General features: G+C 44.1%; 1 protein-coding gene across 5 annotated transcripts in view; it reads left to right on the top strand.

Moving 5' to 3' along the window:
- Nucleotides 1–368: 368 nt before the first annotated feature.
- mgab (MAX dimerization protein MGA b) overlaps nucleotides 369–25,074 on the top strand; it is a 29,216-nt gene continuing 4,510 nt past the window's right edge. The window contains exons 1-20 of one of the 5 annotated variants that reach the window (XM_079526060.1): nucleotides 369–667; nucleotides 9,479–10,696; nucleotides 11,286–11,874; nucleotides 12,552–12,636; nucleotides 13,230–13,343; nucleotides 13,734–13,859; nucleotides 15,021–15,134; nucleotides 15,370–15,832; nucleotides 16,179–16,422; nucleotides 16,865–17,090; nucleotides 18,046–18,221; nucleotides 18,521–18,908; nucleotides 19,183–19,415; nucleotides 19,717–20,028; nucleotides 21,070–21,574; nucleotides 21,918–22,786; nucleotides 23,050–23,162; nucleotides 23,285–23,321; nucleotides 24,161–24,319; nucleotides 24,872–24,983. In XM_079526060.1, coding sequence (XP_079382186.1) covers nucleotides 9,546–10,696; nucleotides 11,286–11,874; nucleotides 12,552–12,636; nucleotides 13,230–13,343; nucleotides 13,734–13,859; nucleotides 15,021–15,134; nucleotides 15,370–15,832; nucleotides 16,179–16,422; nucleotides 16,865–17,090; nucleotides 18,046–18,221; nucleotides 18,521–18,908; nucleotides 19,183–19,415; nucleotides 19,717–20,028; nucleotides 21,070–21,574; nucleotides 21,918–22,786; nucleotides 23,050–23,162; nucleotides 23,285–23,321; nucleotides 24,161–24,319; nucleotides 24,872–24,983 — 6,016 coding nt within the window. In that variant the 5' untranslated portion in view covers nucleotides 369–667; nucleotides 9,479–9,545. The other 4 variants (XM_079526061.1, XM_079526062.1, XM_079526059.1 and 1 more) reach the window with 4 other exon arrangements.

The raw sequence follows: 25,074 nt of genomic DNA, 5'->3' as shown, positions 1-25,074 counted from the left end.
CCCCCAAAACTGACCATGTAGAGTCTAGAGTCTAGACTCTACATGGTCAGGTCTAAAATCTAACAACACCTCGCAGCTTGTTGTCTAGACTATACAAACAACAAGCTGCGAGGTGTTGTTAGATTTTAGATCAGCTCTTTTTGGCAAGATACACCTTCGCACGACTAAAAGGTTCCCCAATCCCCTCATACATGTTTTGCCTATGTTTGCAATCTCTGGCTGTTAGATTAGATAGGATTGGAGCTGTAAAATCACGCATTGGAGGTGAGTTTCAAATGTTCAGGATTCACTCCAACCGCGTAAATAAATAAATAACACAAGGCGTCCATTGAACGTGGAATGAATCGTGCTGATTTGTCCACGTGGAAACTGGTTCGGTCACTTCTGTCGCGATTCACATCCTGCGTGGATCGGGTCAACGGCGACGGTAAACCTCGCAATTTGCGCTTGTTAATTTCGACCAGTTTCGCTGCGAATCGAGTTTCGAGTTATATAACGTACTATTTGCTTTATTGTAGCCCAAGTAACTGTGTAGCCTACGTTTAAAGTTGTGTGGCGTGTTTATTTAGCATATCAACAATCTGCGATTTGCCGACGTCGTTCTCATCAACCACGCAAATCAACGAGGCGAATGCATGGCGCACGTTAGGAGCACACGCTTCTTCTGGTAATGTATTTATTTTTAGTTGACGTGTGTAACATCAGTTGATTATTTGAACTGGTCTATTTTGTATTTGTTTATTTTGTTGTTGCTTGATCATCAAAACAAAAGTGTGAAGTCAAGTCAACAGGGTCCGTTGTTGGAAGTCCAACCCCCTCCTTGAACTCATAACAAACTAGGAACTGAGACGGTGGCCATTTTCTCTGCTGGCAGAGGTGATTCTGCACAAGTAAAATCCGTAGTGTTAATTTGACCCCGAAAGTGTACAAATGTAACCAAATGGACCATTTCCGCGTACCGTTCGGGTTGTATTGTAAACTCTTGGAGTTACAAGTACAAACAGATGAATCAACACAACGCATTTGACTGTGTTTTACAGCTACAGGGAAACAGGGTAGTGTTTTTAATTAAACTCCACTTTGACTGGTGGAGACAGGCGGTGTTGGTGTATTGTTGTTGACAGGTCTCGGGTCTGTCATCTCATCTGAGTCTCCATACAAAGTCCATTTTAGGACATGTAGAGAGGTCTCGCAGTCAATAATTTTCGAATTATTATGGGGAAATGATTTCTCTCGTAACCACCCGACTTGAACCGTAAGCTATTTGGACACATACAGTGAGTGAATTATTATAATAACTGCAGTGTGTTATAAAGGCCTATAAACTGGGCTTGCCTTTATAACTGGGTATCGGCCTGTGCACAGCAAAATACCATGACTTATCCCATATGACAGTATAACAAAATAAATCACACCCGTGTGAAGTGAGGGGCGATCTTATCATACATCATCTCATTCCGGCCAATCAGAATTTGCGTCCTACCTTTGTCTTCAATGTTTGTGTTTAATTACACGAACACTCAAAATTGTCCATTCATTGTCAATGGCATTTAATGTTTGTGTAGGACAAAGTTTGTGTTAGCACATATAGGCCTACACCAAAAGCTGACTATTCCTAGTCATTTTGTTTGACCGTTAAATGAACGCTGAGAAACGTTGAGACTGCATGGCAGTTTAAGTTATTGATTTATGTCATTATGTGTCATCTAATAATTAAATAAAGTCAGACCTATGAAATAGCCAATCCCTACGATGCTCTACATTCGCATCATCCTATAGTGCTTCCCTTATCACAAGATATTAAAAAATATATATCTATAGCCTGTATCGCTTTGTAGTTTGGACCAAAACATTTATTTACCTCATTAACGGCACTTACGGCAGTTTATGGGTGAGTTTAAATTCATTAAAATGAATGTGTCGATAATTCAGCCATATACGTCGGTTGTTGTATTTATACACGAATGAACGAAACGGACGTTAAGTCCTGTGACTGTCTGTCTGCATGACGGGGTCAGGAGCATATTGATGAGCAGCTGCTTTATTGATAATAAGCACATGGAATTAGAACTGTGTGTGTGTGTGTGTGTGTGTGTGCACGCGGATTATTGACCACGTGCAACTACCTACTACCGACCGACCTACAGTACGTTTTATCCATTTATTATTATCATTATTGGAGGTCGCTGTTATTTGTCATGTAGTATAGTGAGGAGGGGTGTCGACTCGAGTCCCGAAATGCACCATGAAAAAGTGACCGGTAAAAGGAGAGGAGCGTGCGCATTGGCTGCTGCCATGGCGTTACGTCACGCGGAGGATGTGTGTGTGTGTGTGGTGAGCGCACGCGCGCGTGCGTGCGCGGTTCAGAGTAGACTAGGGGGTGAGAAAGAACGTGGATGGTCGAAAAGGTGGAACAAGGCAGTAGAAGAAGAAGTACACACACACACTCACACACAGCCACGCAACACAGAAACACAACAGAACAGAAGAGCAGCTCCTCACGGAAGACAAGAAAGAAAGTGAAGTCTCGAGGGAAGAAGAAGTCTGGCTAATATTTTCTGCACGGACTTCGAAGGGTGAAGTTTTTATTTATAATTTTTATTTATTTTTTAATTTATTGCACGAGACCGGAGGAGGAGGAGGGGGGGAGAAAAAAAATCCTCGCTGGATGGACTGTGACTCTCCCGCGTTTCCTCGCGCTTTCCCGGGAATCACGCGCCTGCCATTGAAAGAAGGGCTGGTTGGTTGGTTGTGACGTGCACGCGCCTTTCGGGTCGCCCTGGTGCGTGGTTGCTCCTCCGGTCTCGTGCACGTGCTGCTGCTCGCCTGTGCCTATCCTCTCTCTCTCGAGTCGCATGCATCGAGCAGCGACTGGCGTGGCTCCGGCCTCCATTAGAGAATTAATGTTTACGCTCGAAGAATCCTCCTCCTCCTCGCACCGACCGACCGAGCCAGCAGGGCCTTTCTGTTGTGTCGCCACGAGCCACGCACGACGAGACGAGGACGCGCAACAGTTTTCGGGGGAGTTTATTCCGATCATAGATAAATAATCCGCGGTCGGCGATCGAACTGCAGGGCTGCATAGAAAGGTAAGGCGTTATTTTGAAAGAGCAACTTTTTCTCCCCCAACTTGCTGAGTGGTGTTGTGGTGGTGGTGGTGGGGCCTCTCAAACAGCACACACGGTGTGTGTTGTTGGTGGAGAGGAGGAGAGGTGTTGTCAAACAACTTTGGATTCCATCGATGGAATTTATTTATTTTTAAGAGTGAAATAGCCGGTTGGAAATAGTATAGTTTATAGTAGAGCACATATAGTAGAGGCGCTGTGAATGCACGAGTCGCATTAACACCTTTTTTAGTTGGGTCACAGGCGGCGGTGTGACAATCATTCATCAGTTCACCAGAGGCACACGAGAGACGACCTGTCTGTAGGCCCGGTTCAGACTGCACACAAGTAGTAGGACAAGAAGTGATGGATTTTGGTTTTAATTAGTAGTGCAGCTGCAGCTTCTGTGTGAAATTGTCACGTGTATTCATTCACTGTTGGGGAATACATTCGGTTTAGACCCGGGCCTCTGCAGTCTGATCATCCCCCACTGAAAGAGGTGGGACAGACAGGTAGCCTTACCTTGTGAAGGTGGAGTGTAACGTTACATTCCTTGACCACAGATTGGATCAAATTGGTAATATAAAGACTGCATAGGAAGTAGACAAAAATGTATAATGGAAGTGTGTGTGTATATTATATATATATATATATATATATATATATATATATATATATATATATATATATATATATGCAAATGTACTCTTATTTCATGGTATATATTTTCCTTCTATGGTGTGCTATGCCTTTTCAACTTTTACCAATAGGCAGGCTATATGGTATTAAAGTTGCAGCATCATAACATGGCACTATATTTAACCTCTAGAGCTTAATCCAAACTTTTATACATACACAAGTAAATTAATACATGTCTCCCTCTATATGTATTTACAAACATTGATGGACAACCTTTATACACAAATAAATAACTGCCTGAATGTATTTACAAACATCGATGGAGATATGCATATTTTGACCCATTACAACTTGAACTGGGAAAGCATCCGTGTCATTGGCTATTCAGAAATGGCAGATATACAAGCTCACAGCGTGTCACGCCGTGCAGCTCTGCAAGCTTGTACATCTGCTGTGTTTAAATATTTGAGAAATGTTGAAAGTGTGAGGATTAGGCTACTGATTTAGAAGGTGTTTGTAGAATCGTCCTCTGGTCTTAAAGAGACATTTCACCGCTGGAAGAAATTGCAGTCACTCAATGTTAAAGGACCACTTCATATAATAGGTCATCACTAATAATCATGATAAAATGACATTTTTTTCCCTACTCAGTCTGTGTCTCATAGGAGGGCTGTGGGCAGTTCAGAAACCGTCCTCCAGTGACATCATTAGGCAGATTTTCTTTTTACAAAAATGTTTAGATTTTCATTATCATGAGAACGATGGCTTCCATTTTCGCATTGCAACTTTTCAGGACTAGAAAGCCTGTAGTTTCTATTAGCTTGTATTCCCCATCGATGATGTCACTGGAGGACGGTTTCTGAACTGCCCACAGACCTCCTATGAGACACAGACCGAGTAGAAAAGAATTGCGACATTTTTGAAGAAAAGTGGTGAAGTGGTCCTTTTAATAGTATTTGTAGTACATAACGGTAGCACAAATTGAAATTTGCACCATATGTCTGTGTTTGACTGGATTGCTGAATTCCTACAATGCTCACTTCCCCCTCATTATGGAGAGGGGGAGGCTGCATGGAGGTGTGACTTTGTAGCCCAGGAAGTATAAGTGAGACCATGTTCATGACAGGTTTTTGTTCATGAACATGGCGTCATAACTAAAATATCTATACAAAAAAACACATTACACACATAAAAACCACAGGAAAGTGTTTCTGGTCTCCCAAACATCATTAAAATAAGCTCTGGTTCCAAAAGGGGTGAAGTGGCCCTTTAATTAATTTATTGATGAATTAATTCATTGTTCTCATCAACATACCCCATAGAACACTCAACCATTACCAATATCAGGCAGGTTCTGTTACAAAGCATGGCTGCAGGTGTGTGGAAGGTGACCGCCAGGCGGCTGAAACGTCCTTTTGTGGCAGTAGTAATTTTAATCAGACGCAACCTATTAGAACCTAGTAACATGTGTTCCAGTTTTGTAGGGTTTTAATCTGTTCTGTATTAACAAATACAAAAATAAAATGCTTAACAGGGGCAACCAGAGGTAACAAAATGGTTGCCAATATTGACTGTCTGGTTGCCGAGAGAAACCAAGCAACCATTAATATCAAGCCCTGTAAGTTGGGAGGATGTTTGGTCCACGATTTCAAATCAACTCAAATTCTTGCCATCTTGTGTTTTTATTAGTAGTGAGGACATTATATCATTGACATGGCTATAACTCCATGGGAGATGACTTCATATGTTGTGTACGTTCATACACCCTGGGTTGAATTAAAGGTATTGACTTGATCATTGTTTGCAAACCGTCATGTCGGTTTACTTTATTGTCATTGTTTATGTAAACTGTAAAAAGTGTCCTGTAAGTCCATATGGGTTGGGCGTCTTCGGAAGCATGACACTTAAATAAAGAATCAATCAAATCAATCATAAAGGAGAATTTCGGACTAGAAGGCTTTCTTACCTTTATTTGTATTTGTTACGTCCCCACCAAAGAGGTCCAGGTGTTATTTTGTGCAAAAACGAATTATTGGCTATTTCCCCTACCATAAGCCCTCATTGGGGTGTTGGGTTTTAGTGCTAATTCGCTTATTTCCATCGCTCGAAAATCATTTTCTTTGTATATATCCTCTCTTCATAATGTAAATAGTATCCCAAGCGACACACTTCACTAATTATTTCGATGGAAATAAGTGAATTAGCACTGTCTAAAACCCAACGCCCCATTGAGGACTAGCCAATAATGAGTTTTTCCACAAAATAACACATGGACATCTTTGGTGGGGACATAACAACTACAAATAAAGGTAAGAAAGCCTTTTAGTCCGAAATAACACATAGGACTTTACAGTGTACCCGTTCATCAGGGTCATACCACCATTTGGGTCTATGCCAAGCAACTTGTAAATATACAAATAGTATCATTGCAACTAGCCAATTTCGCCGCAATTTCCAGGTCTGCTGTCATCCAACTGATTTTAGAGTCAAGTATTAGTTTGTTCACATGGACTGTAAGGAGAAATAACTGCAGCTATGTTCCCCTTGATCCCCTAATTTCCTTGGTTGTTCTCAAGAAGAAGTTGTCAGTTACTGATGTTTGTCCACATGTCGGCAGCAGACAAATGTGTACAGCTGCAGTGCTAGCGCTCGGCTGTCCTCTGTGTTGCCTCATAGTTGGTGCTACAGCTTAACACACTGGCTGAGTATCTTTTAGACATTAGAGCTGTGGTAGGGTTAGGGATGTCAGTCAGTGTAGTTTAGTCAGTATGTGAAAATCGTTTGTGATTATTGGATGTGCATATGTGGCCTTTTACATAATGACTATTCATCTTGGTTAGTTGGTTACCTTTCCTGTATACTTGTATTACGATCACATGTAGAAGGACATATTGTGTCAATACATTTAGACAACTGCAGGTAAACGGCAGCAGTTTATGTATTTCAAACTAATATGCAATCTGTTTTACGAACATCTGCAATTCTGCATATTTGATAGACAGACAATTTTGAGAGTCTCCTGAACATGATATTCTGGTCCTGTGACAAATCTCAGGCTTACCAAATCTTTTAATTTACTCAAACTGCGACTACGTTCCATTAGCTCTTCCCCTCATTAAATAGTTTATTAAGTTAAAACAATGCTGGCCCTGGGTGTAGGGCAGGCCACATTAGTGGTTCTGATTTCCTAGTGTGCCAAAGTGTGTACATTGTTTAAGTCACAAACGCATGGTTTTCATATCGTAAATATATGAACTTTGGCTAAAAGCTTGTGTTTAATCCATGCAGGTTCTTGTTTACTTGGTTAGACTAGCGCTCCGAATGGCAGCCACATAATAACTTTCAACAACTGTCATGGCGGCTTGGTTACAACAGAAACAGACTTCCTCTTCCTCTTCAAAATAAGAGCCACTTGTAATGATTACTCAACACTAGTTTTATTTCTAAGTCTACTTACAGGACGTAGATAGAGATTTGTAGTAGGTGACACCAGAGCTAGTACATGTTGGTACTGGCGGCGGTACGCAATGGCGCTTCATTTCGGTTGATCTGCCACGCAACCTTTATTTTGACCACAACGCATGTGCACCTGTACAACAGTTATCTGCACCCCTGGCCATTCTCTGTTTTGCTCCAAATCTAAAAGTTTAAACTTTGCACACCTGCCACATTTTCTTCTTCCACAGTGACCCTGCTGTAGTCCCAAATTTGATGCAGCATCTCACTTCCACCAAGGCACAGTGGGATGGGCTCGGTGTGCATCGGTGTCACAAATGAATGATGCATAGCAGTCCAAATACCATTTAAAGCAGCAATGAAAACATGAAAGGATGTCTGCACACTGACTCCCTTATGTGCAACTTATTGGTAGATACACACCAGTGATGTTACTAAAGGTGGCCTTACACTAGCCGATAATCGGGCATTTTTTGACGCTCGGGGGGTGCCCGACTCAATCGATCTGCTCGGGGCCGCTCAAAGCGCGATCGGGATCGGCCCGATCAACATCAAGCATGTTTGATATTTGCTCTGCCCCGCTCCGATTATCCTGTAGTGTGTGGCGCTATCAGATTTCAGATTGAAAAGAATCGGCTAGTGTAAGGCCACCTTTAGTTGTAATACATGCAGAGATGCAGTTCTTCTGAAAATACTGTATACACTTTGATCACATGATAGTTCAAAGTGCATCATAAAACACGCGCACATGCGCTCACACAGTCACACCATTTACTGTAGAATAGATCAGGTCATTCATACCTTCGATATGGCTATGCTTAGTTCAAGCTTGGTGCAGGAAAAAAACAAATATAGAATACCCAATACAGAATTATGTCAGTCATAATGTGTTATTACAACATTTAATTTCATGAAACGGATGCTAATTATCATCAAAGACACAAAATCTCAGTCACAAACAATGTTGAGAGGATATACAGTGTGTGTATATATATATATATATATATATATATATATATATATACCATTATAACAGTACGACGCCCTGAGGCCGAGAAGCAAGGTCCTGGGTGACGGCAGACTGCTGAGCGAGCGCTGGCGCTTTGGCATGGAGGGTCAGATCAACATATGGAATGAATTCTGTACTGGCCATATATGGAGCGTTTCCTGAGTGTACAGGGTTTGATGAGGTCAGATCAACATATGGAATGTCAGAACAGGAAGGACGGGTGGGGAGGATCAACATGTGGAATGTCAGAACAGGTCAGCTTCATATATGGAGTTCTAAGGGTTTAAGGTCAGATGTAGAGTTGTTGGCCGGCCTCAAATACCGGTATGCAGATCTAGGTGATGATCCAGTCTTCTCCATGTATGGTCATCCAGGGTTAGATGAGGTCAGTGTCGTGATCTTCGTATATGGAGATGGCCATATATGGTGGCGTGATGTGACACTAGGTGTGATGTCACTAGTTGTGACCATATATGGAGGCGTGATGTCATGAGGTGTGACCATATATGGAGGCGTGATGTCACGAGGCGTAACATATATGGAGGTGTAGGGTGACTAACTAACGGACGGACGGGAGAGAGGTTTTCATAGTAAATTCGACCTACAGTCGCAACAACCTACCCATTAGGTCTGATCAGAAAACACAATATCCTTCATTTCTGTTCTTTATCAGTGTTCAGTGCTCTACTATAACTTTGATATACGGTGTCTACTCTACAATGTGACTGGGTGGATCTGCAGTAAAGCCTTGTATTGATCATTGATGGCAATCTTTTCCAATGCTCAAAAAGCTGTTCATATCAGCTGCCAGTGCTGTCAAAGTTGAGCCAAGTCATGATTTGGCCAGACTGGGGTTCAAAAGGTCATTGAAGCCGGTCCAATCCACGCCTTTTAAATGTCGATGTGATAAAATGAGTGAGCACCACGTGAGAATTGGTGACGGGAAACATTAAGCACACAGGTTGATGTACGAGAATTTGATGATGTTGGAATTGTCAATTATATATTTTTTCTACATTGTTTAAAACAATGTAGAAAATTGTCTAATTTTAAATGAAAATGGATACAAAGCATCAGGCTGTGATTACTCTGTTCTACGTTCTTTACTTCTTGCGAGTAACGGTAGGGTTCGATAATGCAAGCTGGCAATAATCTTAGACTGGAATTACGTTTCTATTTTGTATATTTCTGACATTACTGTCAGGGAGGACTAAATCACATGTGATTAGCACTTTGGATTAATTTTTCTCTCCTTTTTTCTCTTTCTCAGATAGTAAATGAAGTGGAGGAGCAGAGTTAGCAGAAGGAGACCATAGTGGAGATCCTGAACCTTCACAATGGACGCTGTACATTCACCCCCACAGATGGACTGCGGTGTTGTGTCTGCAGAGGACATGGCAGAGAATGCCCTGAAAGTGGTCCCCTCCTCAGTCTCTGTCCCCCTGCCAGTCGCCTTGAAGCCCATCGTTGCCTCCGCTGAAAAAGCGATTGAGAACCACGCTGCGTCCATGGCCAATCGCAGCTGTAGTCCGCCTCAGCTGTCGCCTGCTGAAGCTAGCCCGGCAAAACCTGACACAACCATGCCAACGCTCACCAATGGCATTCTGGACACCAGCCCCACTACCATGGACATGGCCTCAGCGTCAGACTCTCTAGCGAGTGCGGAAATGAGCGAGGTCAACGCGGAGACCGGGCCGCCATCAACACCTCAGTCTACCTTGTCTGAAAACAAGGCACCGGTTGCTGTGTCGGAGAACAGCCTGCCCTCTTCTTTAGCCTTCAAAGGAATCTGTGTGACTCTGGATAACGACAGGATATGGAAGGAGTTTTACCTCTGCGGGACCGAGATGATCGTCACCAAGCAAGGCCGCCGCATGTTCCCCTGCTGCCGATACCGCCTGTCTGGCTTGGAGCCCAAGTGCCACTACTCCCTTGTCATGTCCATATCACCGGTCGACCTGCACCGCCATCGCTTCACTGGCAAGAAATGGGAGGTCGGCGGAGTGGCCGAGAGCCATACCAACAGCGGTTTAGTCCGGGCTTTTGCTCACCACAACTCCCCTGGCACGGGGGCACAGTGGATGAGCGGCGTGGTGTCCTTCCACAAGCTCAAACTGACCAACAGCACTGGCGACGTGGATGCCGGACAAATCATGCTAAACTCTATGCAACGCTACATTCCCAGGCTGCACGTGATACCCGTCCCCAAAGGGACGGGTCCCACTGCCAACCAGCCTGTCATCCAAGGACCGGAGAGCTTGACCTTCACCTTTCCACAGACGGAGTTCTACTCTGTGACGACTTATCAAAACCTCAGGATCACGCAGCTGAAAATTAGTCATAATCCATTCGCCAAGGGCTTCAGGGAGGCCATGCAATCATTCGGCCTCAGCAAGCCCATGTCGGAGGCTCTGCCCATGGATGATGACCAGTCCCTAAACCGGACAACTTTCAGTCCCAGTGCTGGGTCAAGATGCGTGCAACATGGGTATGTGGGAATGCTTTGTGTGGGTTCATATTTAATTAGCTGACTTGTTATTGCTATTTCTTGTTTGCTCACACAGTGTGTCTTATTCAACCTTACAAATTTCAAGTGTATAAGATATTCATGTGTACATTATTTTACAATCAGAGGTGCAGACATGCAAACAAATCGATTTACTCTTATTATAAAAAATAAGCAAAAAATTATCCATATAGTTTACTAAAAATAGCAGTTCTATAAGCTCACAACGCATTGCGACATGTTGAGGGCTTGTAGATCAGATATTTCAATATTTTTGCATAAAGCTGTTGATGACTTACGTTACAGGACATAGTATGAAATATTGCTTAAATATTGCGGTTAATCTGACCAATCGATTTAGTCTATTGTGAAAAAAAAATCAGTTCAGCTATGTTCACTGAATGTTCTCCCCAGAATAGCTACGATACGGATTAATTTGGCTAAAGAAAAACTCACAGCACTCACATTCTGCACAATCCACGCTAATGACACTTTTAAAATCCTGAGAGTTCATTTTGGGTCCATTTGTACACTCCATTTCATGGTGTGTTTGTTATCTTCTGTTTCACAGTGCGCAGATGAGGCATGCCAGCCCTGCTTCATTCTCCGGTGAGGAGGAGGAAGAGGAGGAGGAGGAGGAGGCTGAGGAAGCTGAGGAGGCTGAAACGCAAGCCAAGAAGAGGAGAGTGGCTGACGAGAGCGATCCTGACATAATAGTCGACACCGGTGATGACGGCGGCAGTCTCCAGTACCTGAGAGCCCAGCTGGCCACTGAAGAGCCCAGCCCGGATCCCTCGCTGACATCAACACCACATCGGCCCTTTCCTCTGGAACCGGGCGAGTGTGTTGAGCCACTTGTCTTCGAACTCCCCAAGAGACGTTACACCAGGATAGCTCCTAAGCCACAGCGCTACAGCACCTTCGACTTGTCGCCTGAATCGCCCGAATCCCCCGAATCCCCTGAACGGCCCAAAAGACGGCCCAAGAAGAGGCGATGGGGAGGTCGATGGGGGACCTACCAGCCAAGGGGGTGGGGGAAAGCCAGACCTGGGACAGCCAAGCCCGCTGCAGCCAAGCCCACCAGCCAGCCGACGGCGTATCCTATGCAACCAGAACTAGACGACGTGGAGGGGTTACTGTTTGTGTCATTCACCAGCAAGGTAAATGATTAACTGCAGCCAGTGTTCCTCAGAGATGGTTATTTTGATGTTTTCTTATTATTATTATTATTACATTTTTGACCTTCTCCAGGGCAGTGGTTCTCAATGTTTTCACATCAAGGACCCCCAAATCAATATGGGGGGGGGGGGGGGGGGGGGGGGGGTAATCGCTCCTTTGTGATAACATTGTTATTTTGTTATTGTTAGACATTGCTGCTGTGAGTGTGAACCAGAACGCTTCTACCCCTCATTCTGATAAAAGTTTAAAAAAAATTCAACCGGGCCTCCCTATTTTGGGCATGCAGAAAGCAAGATTTTAGTGCAGTGTGAAAGCGGATCCATGCACAATGTGACATGCGACATTAAAGTACATCTTTTGCGACATTAAAGTACATCAACACCCTAATGGTCTCAGATATTTCATAAAGGGTTTAGAATGATAAAACATCATAATTCACGGTGTTTAGGAAACACTGTGCTATTGTGGACTGTGGAGGACTCCTTTCACATGTTTTCAGAAATCACAGTTTTCGGTCGTGAGATTACGTTTTTTGCTTGAATCCCTGGATGTGTTGTGAGCTTGTAGATCTGCTACTGCACCACGCAACGCAGACGAAAATATAAAGTAGGGCTTAAGTGCATAATGCATTATTGTGTTTTCTTCCCTCACACAACAGGAAGCTTTGGGGATTCATGTTGGCAGCATGTCAACCAGTAGCTCATTACCAGTGTCACCAGTGTCTCTCACCCCTCAACGTACTGGTGAGTCAAGTAGATATCTTTAAAAATTTTATTTCATTGTTACTTAAACCCCAAACATTGTCGAGCAGAGTCCCACAGAGCCTAGTGTATATTTCTGTTTTCACTCGCAACGCGTTGTGTGCTTATCGATCTGCACATTTTCACCGGAAATGTCCCCAGAATACGGATGCTGGGGTTAAATTTCAACCGCATAAACCCCAGAAAATGGCTGGAAACAGTCAATCGACAAGCTCACAATGCAACACGTTGTGAGCTTGTCGATCTGCTGCCTTCCCCCACAATAACAGAAATCAGAAAAGGACACTGGTGTAGGGCCCTGAAGAACTCCGGTAGGGTGGTTAATGGAGGAGGGGTAAAAAAGCACAACAAAGTTTCTAATAAAGATCGTGTGTGTGTGTGTGTGTGTGTGTGTGTGTGTGTGTGTGTGTGTGTGTGTGTGTGTGTGTGTGTGTGTGTGTGTGTGTGTGTGTGTGTGTGTGTGTGTGTGTGTGTGTGTGTGTGTGTGTGTGTGTGTGTGTGTGTGTGTGTGTGTGTGTGTGTGTGTGTGTGTGTGTGTGTGTGTGTGTGTGTGTGTGTGTGTGTGTTCGTTCCAGGGGGTGACGGAGACAGGGGTGACGGAGACAAGATAAGTCCTCTGCAGGAGGCATTGCAGCAGGACCTCCGGGTTATGAAGCACAGGCAGGTCATCCATCCTGTTCTGCAGGAGGGTAAGTGGCGTCTCACAATTTCTCACTGTTTATGTGATGTTTGTTTTATTTGACATGGACATCACAAATTACATTGGACAAACCGGATGCATTGTGTGAGTGTTATAGCACGAGTGCTATAACACTTGACGGTGTAAAATGGAACCAAATGAGTCTGTGTTTCCATTTTGCACACACACAGATTAACATTGGATTTTTCAGTGTAGTTTCGGTCTCCCCCAAACAAACGAGCAAAAAAAGGAAAACAACTGGGGGTCCTTGAAATGAAAAGCGTTAAGAATTCACACACACAAACCTATATCTCCCATCCGTATGGTTGATCAATATTAGCATAAGATGTCTGCTTGCTTATGTACCTCCTTTGACTATTGTGTTTGTCCTTATCTCTAGTGGGCCTGAAGCTGAGCCTCTTGGACCCGGCCCAGATCATCGACCTGCAGTACCTGGGTGTTCGTCTGCCCCTGCCACTTCCAGTCCTCCCAGACTCGCCTGCTACTACGGTTCCCAGTCCCATCGGTACGTATGTGTGCTTTTTGGAATGGTTTGCCAAAAAACAATTTGTCCGTCAGTCAAATGCATTATGTCCCGGTAAATATAGCACTGACGGTGCTGCTGACACAAGATATGGGCAAAAATATGTAGCAGCCATGTTGTGCTTTCAGCACGTTGCTGTTATTACAGTTATATTAGATGAAAGAGACTCTGTTTTACATTTGTGTCAATCAAATGGCATTATCCCAGTAATTACACCAACAGAGGGCAAATTAACGCGTGGTGTTAACGGAGGTTGGATGCCTCACTGCGCAATTATTTCCACACTAATTTATGCGGAGCCATAAACCGCTGGCCCAAGGGAAAATAGGCCAATAATATCATTAACTGCTATTTTACTAGTAAGAAACCTTTTGGTATTTTATTTATATTGGAACAGTGGTAGAATATTTTTTTCTTTCACATTTTTTTCGGCTGAAATGAGTTCAGCCAGGGAGCTTTTAATGAGCAAATACTTCAATGAGACTCCTGAAGCTCAATTAATGTAGTGCTCTACTACAGTAGAGTAACATCTTCATATCAAGGACCTCTAAATTGACACTTATTAGCCCGCAGACCCCCATTTCAAAAGATACGCCAGGGCCCCCCATAAGAGAATACTTTTTTTACGGCTCTAGCAGTGATTCTCTACCATTTTAATTTCAAGGACCCTCAGTTTGACATGCATTAGGCTACGGACCCCCTTTTAATGGCATTTCTATCTCTGGGACCCTAATTTATACAGTAAAATCAATGTTAATTTAACTCAAATGGACCCGCCAGGGTCCATTTGTTTCCATTCGTACACTCAGAGTTAGAGACCCATAAGGGTCCATTTGGTTCATAACTATCATTTAGCTGGGGACCCCCTGGAACTCCCTCAAGGACCCTTGGGGGTCCCCGCACCCCACTTTGAGAACCAGTGCTCTACTAGTCAGCCATGCAGACGAAAAAAGAAAAGCAAGGAAATTCAGACTGGTCTCTTGCCCCAGTGCGAGTGTAGCGGTACTTAACAATGATATTGTGAAGCAGCGTATGCAGCCATTGTGAAGCGGGGTTTCTTCAAATCGACTGAAGTGGGGGGGGCAGAAGTGTTTTGAATCGCAGCCGTTCACTGAGCGTTAACGGCATGCGTTTCCTCGACAGCTGGGGGATTGTCTTTTGTCTCGCGGACGGGAAAGACCAGTGACCTGACGAAGATAAAAGGATGGCGAGACAAGTTCATTAAGGGGAACGAATCATCTGCTCCCAAACGTGACAGTAAGAGTTGCCCCCCTCTCATCGTCGTCTTGTTGATTGATTTTCCCTTTTTGTCTAGTTATAGGATTAGCATGCGTATTCCTATTTTTTTTTTTTAAAGAAGCCTTATTAAAATCTCAACGACTTAGGTTGTTTCATCATTTTGACTTGGCTAAATGATTCTTACTATGACTTTTTGGTCAGTAAATAATAATCTCTCTCTCTCTCTCTCTCTCCCCCTCCCCGTCTCCAACAGAGTCACAGAAGGACCTGTCTGCCTTCTGTAGCAACATGCTGGATCTGGATGAGTATCTGGAGAATGAAGCTCAGCAGATCAGCGAGCGCGCCGCTGCCTTCTCCACCAACTCTGAAAAACTCTGCGTGTCGTACCGGCTGCCCTCCTCCAGCACCAGCTACGTGAAGACCCTGGATAGTGTGCTGAAGAAGCATCAGAACACCGCCTCAGCAAAGCCGTTGCCCCGGGCCATCCGTCCCTGCCCTCTCTCTTTCAAACCCCTCCTTTATTCTGCCCTCGTCAGCCCCGCACCCGCCGCCGAAAAGAAGCCCAACCCCAAACCCAGACCCATCGCTCCCAAACCCGCCTGGATCGCTCCCAAACCCACCTGGGGTTCAGGGACCGTCTGCACCCCGGTGCAGATGCAGAAGCCTGCTGCGAAAAGGGGCCGTCGGCCTAAAGAAGTCAGTCCTCCTTCACAGAGGTAATGGGACGTCCTTTCTTTAATGGGGGTCATCATTGACATGGGACGTCCTTTATTTAATGGGGGTCATCATTGACATGGGACGTCCTTTCTTTAGAGGTCTCAATTGTTGTTTTGGGGAAATAACTAATTTCTACAGAATTGTACTGTTCAGTGTAAATGTATTTATTTTTGTCTTGTATCAAACAGCCACCCTGGTTACCCAGGTTCTGTTGATTTTCTTCAGTACATAAATGAATTACATTGAACCTATTATTTACATGGTGGCCATTTTGCTCTTACTTCATACTCAGACTTACTTACTTCAAGTCATCCTGATTGTCCTCCTTTTAAATTTTCTGTGTAGTTGCCTTCCGGGAACCAGCCAGAAACCAGCGCAGGACCGCTCCCCCGCAGTAACCAGCCTGAAACCACCGCAGAACCTGTGGACAAGTGTTGGCTACATCCTGGGGCCGACACCTTTCAGACCGTTAAAGTCGCAGGTCAAGATTCTAGAAATGGAGACAGGAGCCTTCAACCAGGGTTTCAGAAGAACACACCTGACCCCACAGAGAGTTTCCATAGCTCTGTCCGTTATACTGACGGCTAAGGTAACTTGTTTTAACCCTGATGATGCTTTGCTTGGGCTGTTGACCTTGATCTTGGTTAAGTAAAGGTTCAATTAGAAATTGAATATAAAGATGAAAAGGAGGATTTACAAATATGATTTGTGGCTCGTCTGAAATGCTACATGCTGATAGTTTCTATGGTAACTATCTAGCTTTTCCACATAACCTCTGTAGCAGAAGATTGTATAAAAAATAATGGTAATTATTTTATATCCATGGTGCTCCGACAACCTGGACAGTGACTTGGAATATCTTGTGCTTTGGCTTTTGTGCCTATTCTCTCTCACACACACACACACACACACACACACACACACACACACACACACACACACACACACACACACACACACACACTGATTGTACTTTGAGTACTGTTTTAAATGACCTTGCCCCCCTCCTCTCGCCCCTTGGTACCAACCAGATGGATCTCTACAACAAAGAGGATGTTCCAGATTACCAGAAACCCAGTGGGCCAGTGTGTGGCCAGGAGTTCTGCAGACTGGGCTGTGTGTGCTCCAGTCTCAAACGAGAAAGCAGGGGACCGCTTCACTGCCGGCGGCCAGACTGCATGTTTGGCTGTGCCTGCTTCAAGGGCAAGTTCATCAAGCAGGTCAAAGAGGAGGAGGAAAGGGATGAGAACGTTTACAGTAAGTCTGGATTTAGGTTTCATTAACCAGTGCCACCCTCTGTTCTTAGTAATACGAACTTGAGTTGCTCTGTACTTTTTTGAGTGGTGTAAACCACTCCTACAACTGGCTTTTGTGTGCAGAAAAAAATGAGCATGGTTGCTATGTTCAAAATAATTTCTGACGTAATTAAATCACACCCGGGTGAACTGGATGACCGTAGCAACGATGGTCATTTTTTCTGCACAAAAACAGCCAGTTGTGAAATCACATCCGGGTGTGAGGCTAAATAATACCTTACCTTATATAATACCTTAGACATTACGTCAGACCACAGCTGATCATGCTATATAAAACCTTACACCACTCAGTTTACACGGGTGTGATTTTTATTTAATCTACATCCAATGTCTTTGACGAAATTCTCTGATATACAAACCCGTTGAGCTTGTGCTATCTTTGGTGAAATATATAATGCAGCATGTGTAATACAACAATCAAATGTGCAACGAGGGGCTTTAATACATTAGCTATTTATTCATTTATTTTCAACATGTAGTGTTTTGTTTTTAATACTAGTAGTAACCCATTCATTCTGTTTTTGTTGTGATTTTTCTTTGCATTTGTAAGCCGTAGTGTTGAGAAAGACAGGAAGTACAGAGAGAGTAGGGGAATAACGTAAGGCAAATGGTCCGGCTGGCCGGGAATCGAACCGGGGGACTTGCTGATGAGGGCATTTAGTGCTCATGTGGTAGTGCACTCTAACCACTTGGCTACCAACTCGCCCTATCCCAATCATTCCTAATAAATACTCCCACTCTCCCGTGCAAAAATAGCTGATCTATAGTACAAGCAACATACCCATGCAACGTGTTGTGAGCTTGTAGATTGTCAATTTTTTTTTAATGAATGCCTCAAAATAGGTTTGAAAGCGGGTAATAGTGAATTTTAATGAAATGCTTGTGTCCCTCCCCAGCGGTCAGGAACATGGATGCCCGGCCCAACCCGGGCTCTCACTCTGAGGTACTGTGGTCTCAGTGCTCTGCTGAAGAGGACCCAGAACCCATCTTCTGCCCCAAACGCATCATGGATCTGCCCCGTGGTCAGCCTGTACCTGCCGTGAAGCGCTACGTCCCTCGACTCAGCGAACCGGTATTGCACAGTTCAATATTTTAAAAGCCATGACTTATTATGAACTCTATGTAAATGGTTATCTTTTCTGATTTTGTTTATTTCTGTTAATTCCGTAACATTTATTCGATGATAAATTGGATGAGCGGTTGTGATGAAATTAGTTCATGCTTCTATATTCACATTTAGTAACTTTTAACCACTTATGCCCTATTGTATACTTTTAGAAATGAATTTTAGAACGTATAATGACATGCCTAAAATGGGGACGCCAGCTTGAACCTTTTAAACTGACGGGTCTCTCAAACTCTCTTTTGCAGATCAGGGAGGAAGATAAAGATCCTGTTTATAAGTACTTTGAGCGCATGATGACTTGCGCCCGTGTGAGAGAGTTCACCAACAAACCCCGTGCTGAGCCCACCCCGCCCCAGTCCCCCAAGGCCAATACGCCACCATGCCCGCAGCCCCCTAGCAGCCTGCTGCCGTCCAAGAATGTCCCCACCAAGAATGCCCCTGTCCCCACAAAGAATGCCCCTGTCCCCACCAAGAATGCCCCTGTTCCCACCAAGAATGCCCCTGTCCCCACAAAGAATGCCCCTGTCCCCACCAAGAATGCCCCTGTCCCCACAAAGAATTCCCCTGTCCCCACCAAGAATGCCCCTGTCCCCACCGCTGTGCTGAAGGTGAAGACTCCAGGTAAAGAAACGCGTGAGGATTTTTATTTTTTTCATTCTTTATTTCTTTCTTTTAGGGCTTATGTCCTTAGCGATTATTCTGTTGATTATCTGCTGATTACTTTGAAGTTTGAATAATTGAGAAGCATTACGAAGCGTTTGCAAATGTTGATGAATTATTTTGAAACTTTATGCTTGTTTTTAATCTGACCATGTGTAGCACTTTGGTTGACCCGTGGTCATTGTAAATGTGCTTTATAAATGCTGATTTGAGTCTGTTCATGAATCCATCCCGTGACCTCTTTCAGCTGGAGCAACGGCGTTGCCGGCGGGGACCAAAGCGCCTCCAAAAATCAAGCGGCTGTTAGAGGTGCAGTCAAAATGCCAGTGGGCCGCGGACCGCCAAGTCGTACTGAGAGATCTGTGCAGCCGCATGACTCAGAACAACTTCCCGCCTGCGTTCTCCATCGGACCATACCGCATCCGCCTGGTCGACAAAATCACCAAGAAAAACCACAGCTGGACCACCATGACCTACAAGGTATGAAGTTGTCCCTGCCTCGCAGTTGACTGGATGCAAAGACCGTCCACAAACTACTTCCTGTGTAATGTTTGGCACGTCGAAAGCAATGTTTTGGTAGTGTGTCCTAAATATTTTATATCATAAGATGGAGACTGTGGGGGGGGGGGGGTGCTCTTTGCATTCAGTTCTTCCGAATACATTACATTCTCTCTGCACCTGGCAGCTGTGCAAAAGATCTCTTCATTATTACTGCGAAGACAAATGTGACTCTCCATCTCTGGTGCCTCACAATCTCTTCCACTCTGCCACCCTTCATTAGGTCCGCATCAGCAAGCTGAAGAAGAAGAAGGTTGAGCCGGTGGCGGCTGTAGAGGTGGCGGCTAAGCCGGTAAAGGTTGCACGGCGGAAGGTGGAGGTTGAGCCGCCAGAGGATGAGTCAGACGAGTGGGACGAGGACGAGGTGACTGACGACATCTCTGATGAAGAGCGAGAGCCCGTGGAGGAGGAGATGCCACCAGGAAAGGACGATATTTGGGCGGGAGTGACTCCCTTCCTGAGTGGGGTGCTGCCTGCCGGCCTTCTCAGAGCCAAAAAGAAGCGCGTCGGCAAGGAACCAGTGGCACTCGTAAAGGTCAGCGTGTGTTACCAGTAGACTACCACTTAGTTCTTAGCAGCAGTATTGATGAGTCTTGATAGTATTGATAAGACCTGTTATTATGAATGAAAAAATATATATATCATTCCCTCGAATTTTGTCCTCAGCGATCAATGCAGTTAACATCACAATTTGACTAAACCAAACAAACAACTAATTCATGGGTTATGTCAACTGCTGTAATGCAGTCTTTCCATGTACCTATTCAGTGGTGCTGCTTTAGTGTTCATTAATTGCAATTTAAAATGCTCAGTAGGTTTAGGGAGTACCACGGCTCCTAGGGTGGGACAGTAGTGGGACTTAGACTCTCAGCACAATCAAACAGCATTGTGGGTGGGTTGTGGCGACAGGCTTTTGGTATGTTCAATTAATACCTGAGAAGGGTGGAGTGCATGTGGCGAAGATGCAAGATGGGTTGCATTAGGCTGTACTTTATAATCACAGGGTGTGTTGCAGGGATGTAGTTGACCAATCAATTATTTTATGAAGGAGAAAAACATTGACAATATTCTCTGTATGGAATGGCAAACAGGTGTACTTGATATAAGATTCTATGACATGAATCCCTCAAGCATAAAGCACAAAAAAAATAATTCTCAACTAGAGGCTCATTGAATAATTGAGAACTTGGGACCCCTTTCTTTTATGTTAATTCTTTAACTGCAATTGATTAATATCTTTTTCTCTTTCCATTATTTTATATTGCCATTTCTTTTTTTCATTTTTTGTAAGTCTTGTTTATTATTTTTTATTCTCCCCTCGGGACTAGCGGGTGGGTGGGTGGGTGGATGGGAAGGCGGGTATACGTTAATGTTGGTTTTGTTTTGTCATGTTTAGTTTTAGTTTTTAGTTTGGTGTACTATGGTCCTTGTATGTCTTGTATTTTAAAATGGGGAAAAAACCCAATAAAACATTATATATATATATATATATATATATATATATATCAGGTGTTCAGGAGCTAAAAGCTAAACACGTCTCTCTCTCTCTCTCTCTCTCTCTCTGCCTTTGCAACAGGTGAACAACAAAGGCTACAATCAGGCTCGGCTGCTGCTGGGTGTTATGGGATCCCTGCACCCAGCCAATCGGCTGGCAGCCTACGTGACGGGACGACTACGCACCGCAGCCAAGCTTCCTTCGAAAAACAGTCGGAAACAAGATTCTGACCGCGTCAAAAAGCCCACCAGTTGTCCAAAATCTGAACTAAACAAAAAGATTGCCGTTTGGACAAAACCGCAATCTGACGTCAGCAAAAGATCTGTTTGCCCAAGACCACAAACGCAGCCTCACTTCGGCAACGGGCCTGCCATTTGTCCAAAACCACAATCTTACCTTGGCAAAAACCCCATCATTTGCCAAAAACTACAGTCTTACGTTGGAAAACACCCTGTCATTCTTCCAAAACCTAACCCACTGGTGGGCCTTACTCAGTTTGTAAAGCTTACGGGCCAGGTTGTACCTCCTCCGCAGGAAGCAGCAGTGAAGCCCAAGCTGCCAAGCGGACCACAGGGACCATATACAGGTTGGAACACTGCTATTTTATGCTATATATGCTGTTTTGTGTGACCGCTTGATCTTATCATGTTGATTATTTGGTTTAAGACGGCAACTGATTGTTTTCTTAGCGATTATTCTATCATTTACTTTATTTATTAATCAAATCGAGAAGCACATGAAAGAAACACGATTATGTCATGCAAACCAGTACAACAGCAGTGAATAAATGTGCGGGGAGGATTAATTGGCAATATGACAAAATGAGGGTAAAAGAGGGGCTCAAAAATAATTGGCTACTCTAAATTATATACTGTAGTATATTTACTGTGTGTATTGATATAACCTACTGTCTCATCTCTCATCCCCAGTCAACAAGCCTGCACCCACTCCCATGGTAACCTTCATCAGTAACCGCCATGGCGCTCTCATGCCCTCCGGCAACAACACCTCCTCCTCGCCCATCTCCCTCACGGTCTCCCCGTCGCTCAAATCGCCCAGCTTCCTGGGGCAGAGTGGGACATATTCCTTCAGGATCTGCCCTCCTCCGGCTGACCAGAGCCAGGCGCCCCCCTTAAAGGGAGTTACCCTGCCCGGGGGATTCACTCTCATCCAGCTCCCCAAGCCTGGGGGAGACGCACAACGCATAAAAGAGGGGACCACTGCAAAGCCCAAGGTGATTGTGGCTGCTAATCTCCAACAGTTGAAACAGAGAGTTGTTTCAGCTCCTGCAGCATCTACAGCCAATCCACACGTTGACAAACCCGCTCCTGCAGCATCTACAGCCAATCCACACGTTGACAAACCCGCTCCTGCAGCATCTGCAGCCAATCCACACGTTGACAAACCCGCTCCTGCAGCATCTGCAGCCAATCCACACATTGACAAACCCGCTCCTGCAGCATCTACAGCCGAACCACACGTTGACAAACCTGCTTTGGTCTCTGACGACGTTCGCATCCAAACCAAGGCAATAGCAAACATCAGATCCGGGGACGCCGGCTCCTCTCCACAGCTGAATTGCGAAGAGACGATGCCGTCAGATGAAAGCGACGAAGTTGAGAAGGATAAAAGCAATAAAGCGATGAAGGAAATCGACAACGCTGAGAGGGATAAATGGAATAGACTGGTGAAGACAGATCCCTCCATTGAGAAGGATAATTGGAATAGAGGGGTGAAGAGAGAGCCAGACGAGGTTTCCGAGGACATCTTTTCTGATTCTTCTGACGATGAGTACAATGTAAGAAAGCGTGTGATTGATTGCGTTTTAAATCACCAAGCCACCTCCCCCCTTTTGGCTCCTTACACTAAGACACCATATCTAATCTGCACCCGATACATTTTTTACACTACACTCAGAGTTCTATAGCAACACTCAAATATTATGTTAACTATTGCTGTGACATCCCTAATCTAGATTAGTTCACGCCACTGTTTAATCACAATGTTGTAAACACGATTATGTTTCTAAAACTCAACGCTACATACTTCTGTTTTCTCCAGGACGAGGCCGTAGACATTGAAACCGTGGACGAGTCGGTAGACATTGAAACCGTAGAAGATACCAATCAAATCATCAATGAAATGAGGGCTGCTGCCAGGCACATATTGTCACGGTAAGACAGAGTGGGTTTTTTGGGGGGCACCGCTTTTTTCTTTATCTTATTTGTCCAGTGTTAATTTAGGCTGTTTTACGTTGATCTCTAACGTGCAACCCTCATTTCCTTTTTCATGGCAGGGATTCCAGCGAGGAATCATACTTACAGAGACCTAAGGTAGCGTCTTTGTCTTTTGGCTTCTGAATGTCTCTGTGTTCCCTCTTGCTAGTTGCATGTAATGCCCTCTTAATCTCTGTTTCTGCATGTCTTTCTTATGCAGCAGTCACAATTAAACCATCACACTAAGGCCGCATCCACCAGGAACCATTCATAAAGAATGGCTACACTGTCACTATTAACAATGGGAAGGATGTGCTGTCAGGGTTTTAAAACTACAAGCACATTTAAAAAGCTGGAATCTAAACTGTGCCTTAAACCTGGCACCCCTATTTTTGGCATTCAAAATCTTTTAAACCTTTTCAAAAATACTTCATATTGCAGCATGTTTTGAGCTTGTAGATCAGCTATTTTGACGCAACAGCAAGTGTAAAATGTATTAAGACCAATAATTGACCAGCACTTACCACAAGCATCTGATTTGTACTGTTTGTTCCAAAACGTTGAGATAGGCCATTTAAAAATAGTACAGAGAATGGTATGTAACAATCCCATTTACTATTTCAGTTTGAAAGTCATCAAGACATCTTGATTTGATACTTCAATTCCCTGGCTTACTAAGTGCTCCGTTATCCGTGGCTATCAGTTTTTCTAATGTTTGGGCTGGGGCAAAGCAAAAACATGACAAAACATCTACCAGTGCAAGGCATAAATGTATGGATAAATAATGCTGATGTTTACACACACACACACACACACACACACACCACTCCTATCGCAGATTTGTGATTGTTTTAAATTACCGTAGGTACTGTATTTTGTGGCCAGACTCCATTGTCTGTCCTATTCAGCTCCACCATTCTGGGATTAATGGTTCAACATTCTTCTGTCCTCTGCAGCATCCTCTGCAGCAGTTTGATGGTGAGGAATTACATAAACGGAATTGCCACAATTTGATTGAGAGACGGCGGCGCATGGAGCAAAGAGATCTGTTCACCAAGCTGCAGACCCTCCTCCGCAGTGATCCGCGCGTCCCAAAGTTACACCTCCTCTCTCAGGTAAGACCCGACTCCTGAATGGTCAGCCATGATGCTCAGTACACTACTAAGAAGGAAAGATGTTGCCATTAGCCATGCAAAGACCCATGCATGATACACATGCAATTAACCACTTCGGCCTCACACGTCACAAAATGGCCGATCTATAAGCTCAGAACCCACAGCATCATGATACGTTCTGGCCTTGTAGATCTGCTATTTTCACTATACAATACTGTTGTGTAATGTGTAACTAGGGTTAATGATTGAGATTGAGTTGAGTTTAACAGTTTGCTAGTTACAAGGATAGTGCTATAGGCAATTTAGAGCCGAAACGGTGCAAAAACATCTGCTGACTCATGCACAGGTCGCAGTGTTGCCACCATGATCTATGGTACTTTTTAATAGTATGCATAGTTTTGTGTATAACAATTGTTGGACGCTTTTCATTCTATGCACAGCATGAACGATGCTTCACAAGAGGTTTATTATTTCTATTATAACTCAAGGCTGCTTGGATTTGTTTGAATTGATGCTCATCATTTGTGTCACTATCTATCCACTATGTTTCAGGCTCTGAGTGAGATCCGCTCTCTAGTGGAGGCTTCAAAGAATCTGGAGGAGAACAAGAGGATGTTGACAGAGATGCAGTCTATCTACATAAAGGAGCTTTCCCGCTTGTCTGGTATATACATTTTGATTTTATCTGTTGCGTTTTTCCTGTTTCACACTACTTTTGTGCTCAATATACTTTAGTGCAGGTTTTGAAAATGAAT

The sequence above is a fragment of the Electrona antarctica genome (assembly GCF_951216825.1).
Source record: "Electrona antarctica genome assembly, chromosome: 17".
In the NCBI taxonomy this organism is placed as follows: domain Eukaryota; kingdom Metazoa; phylum Chordata; class Actinopteri; order Myctophiformes; family Myctophidae; genus Electrona; species Electrona antarctica.
This window is presented reverse-complemented; position numbering and strand designations above follow the sequence as displayed.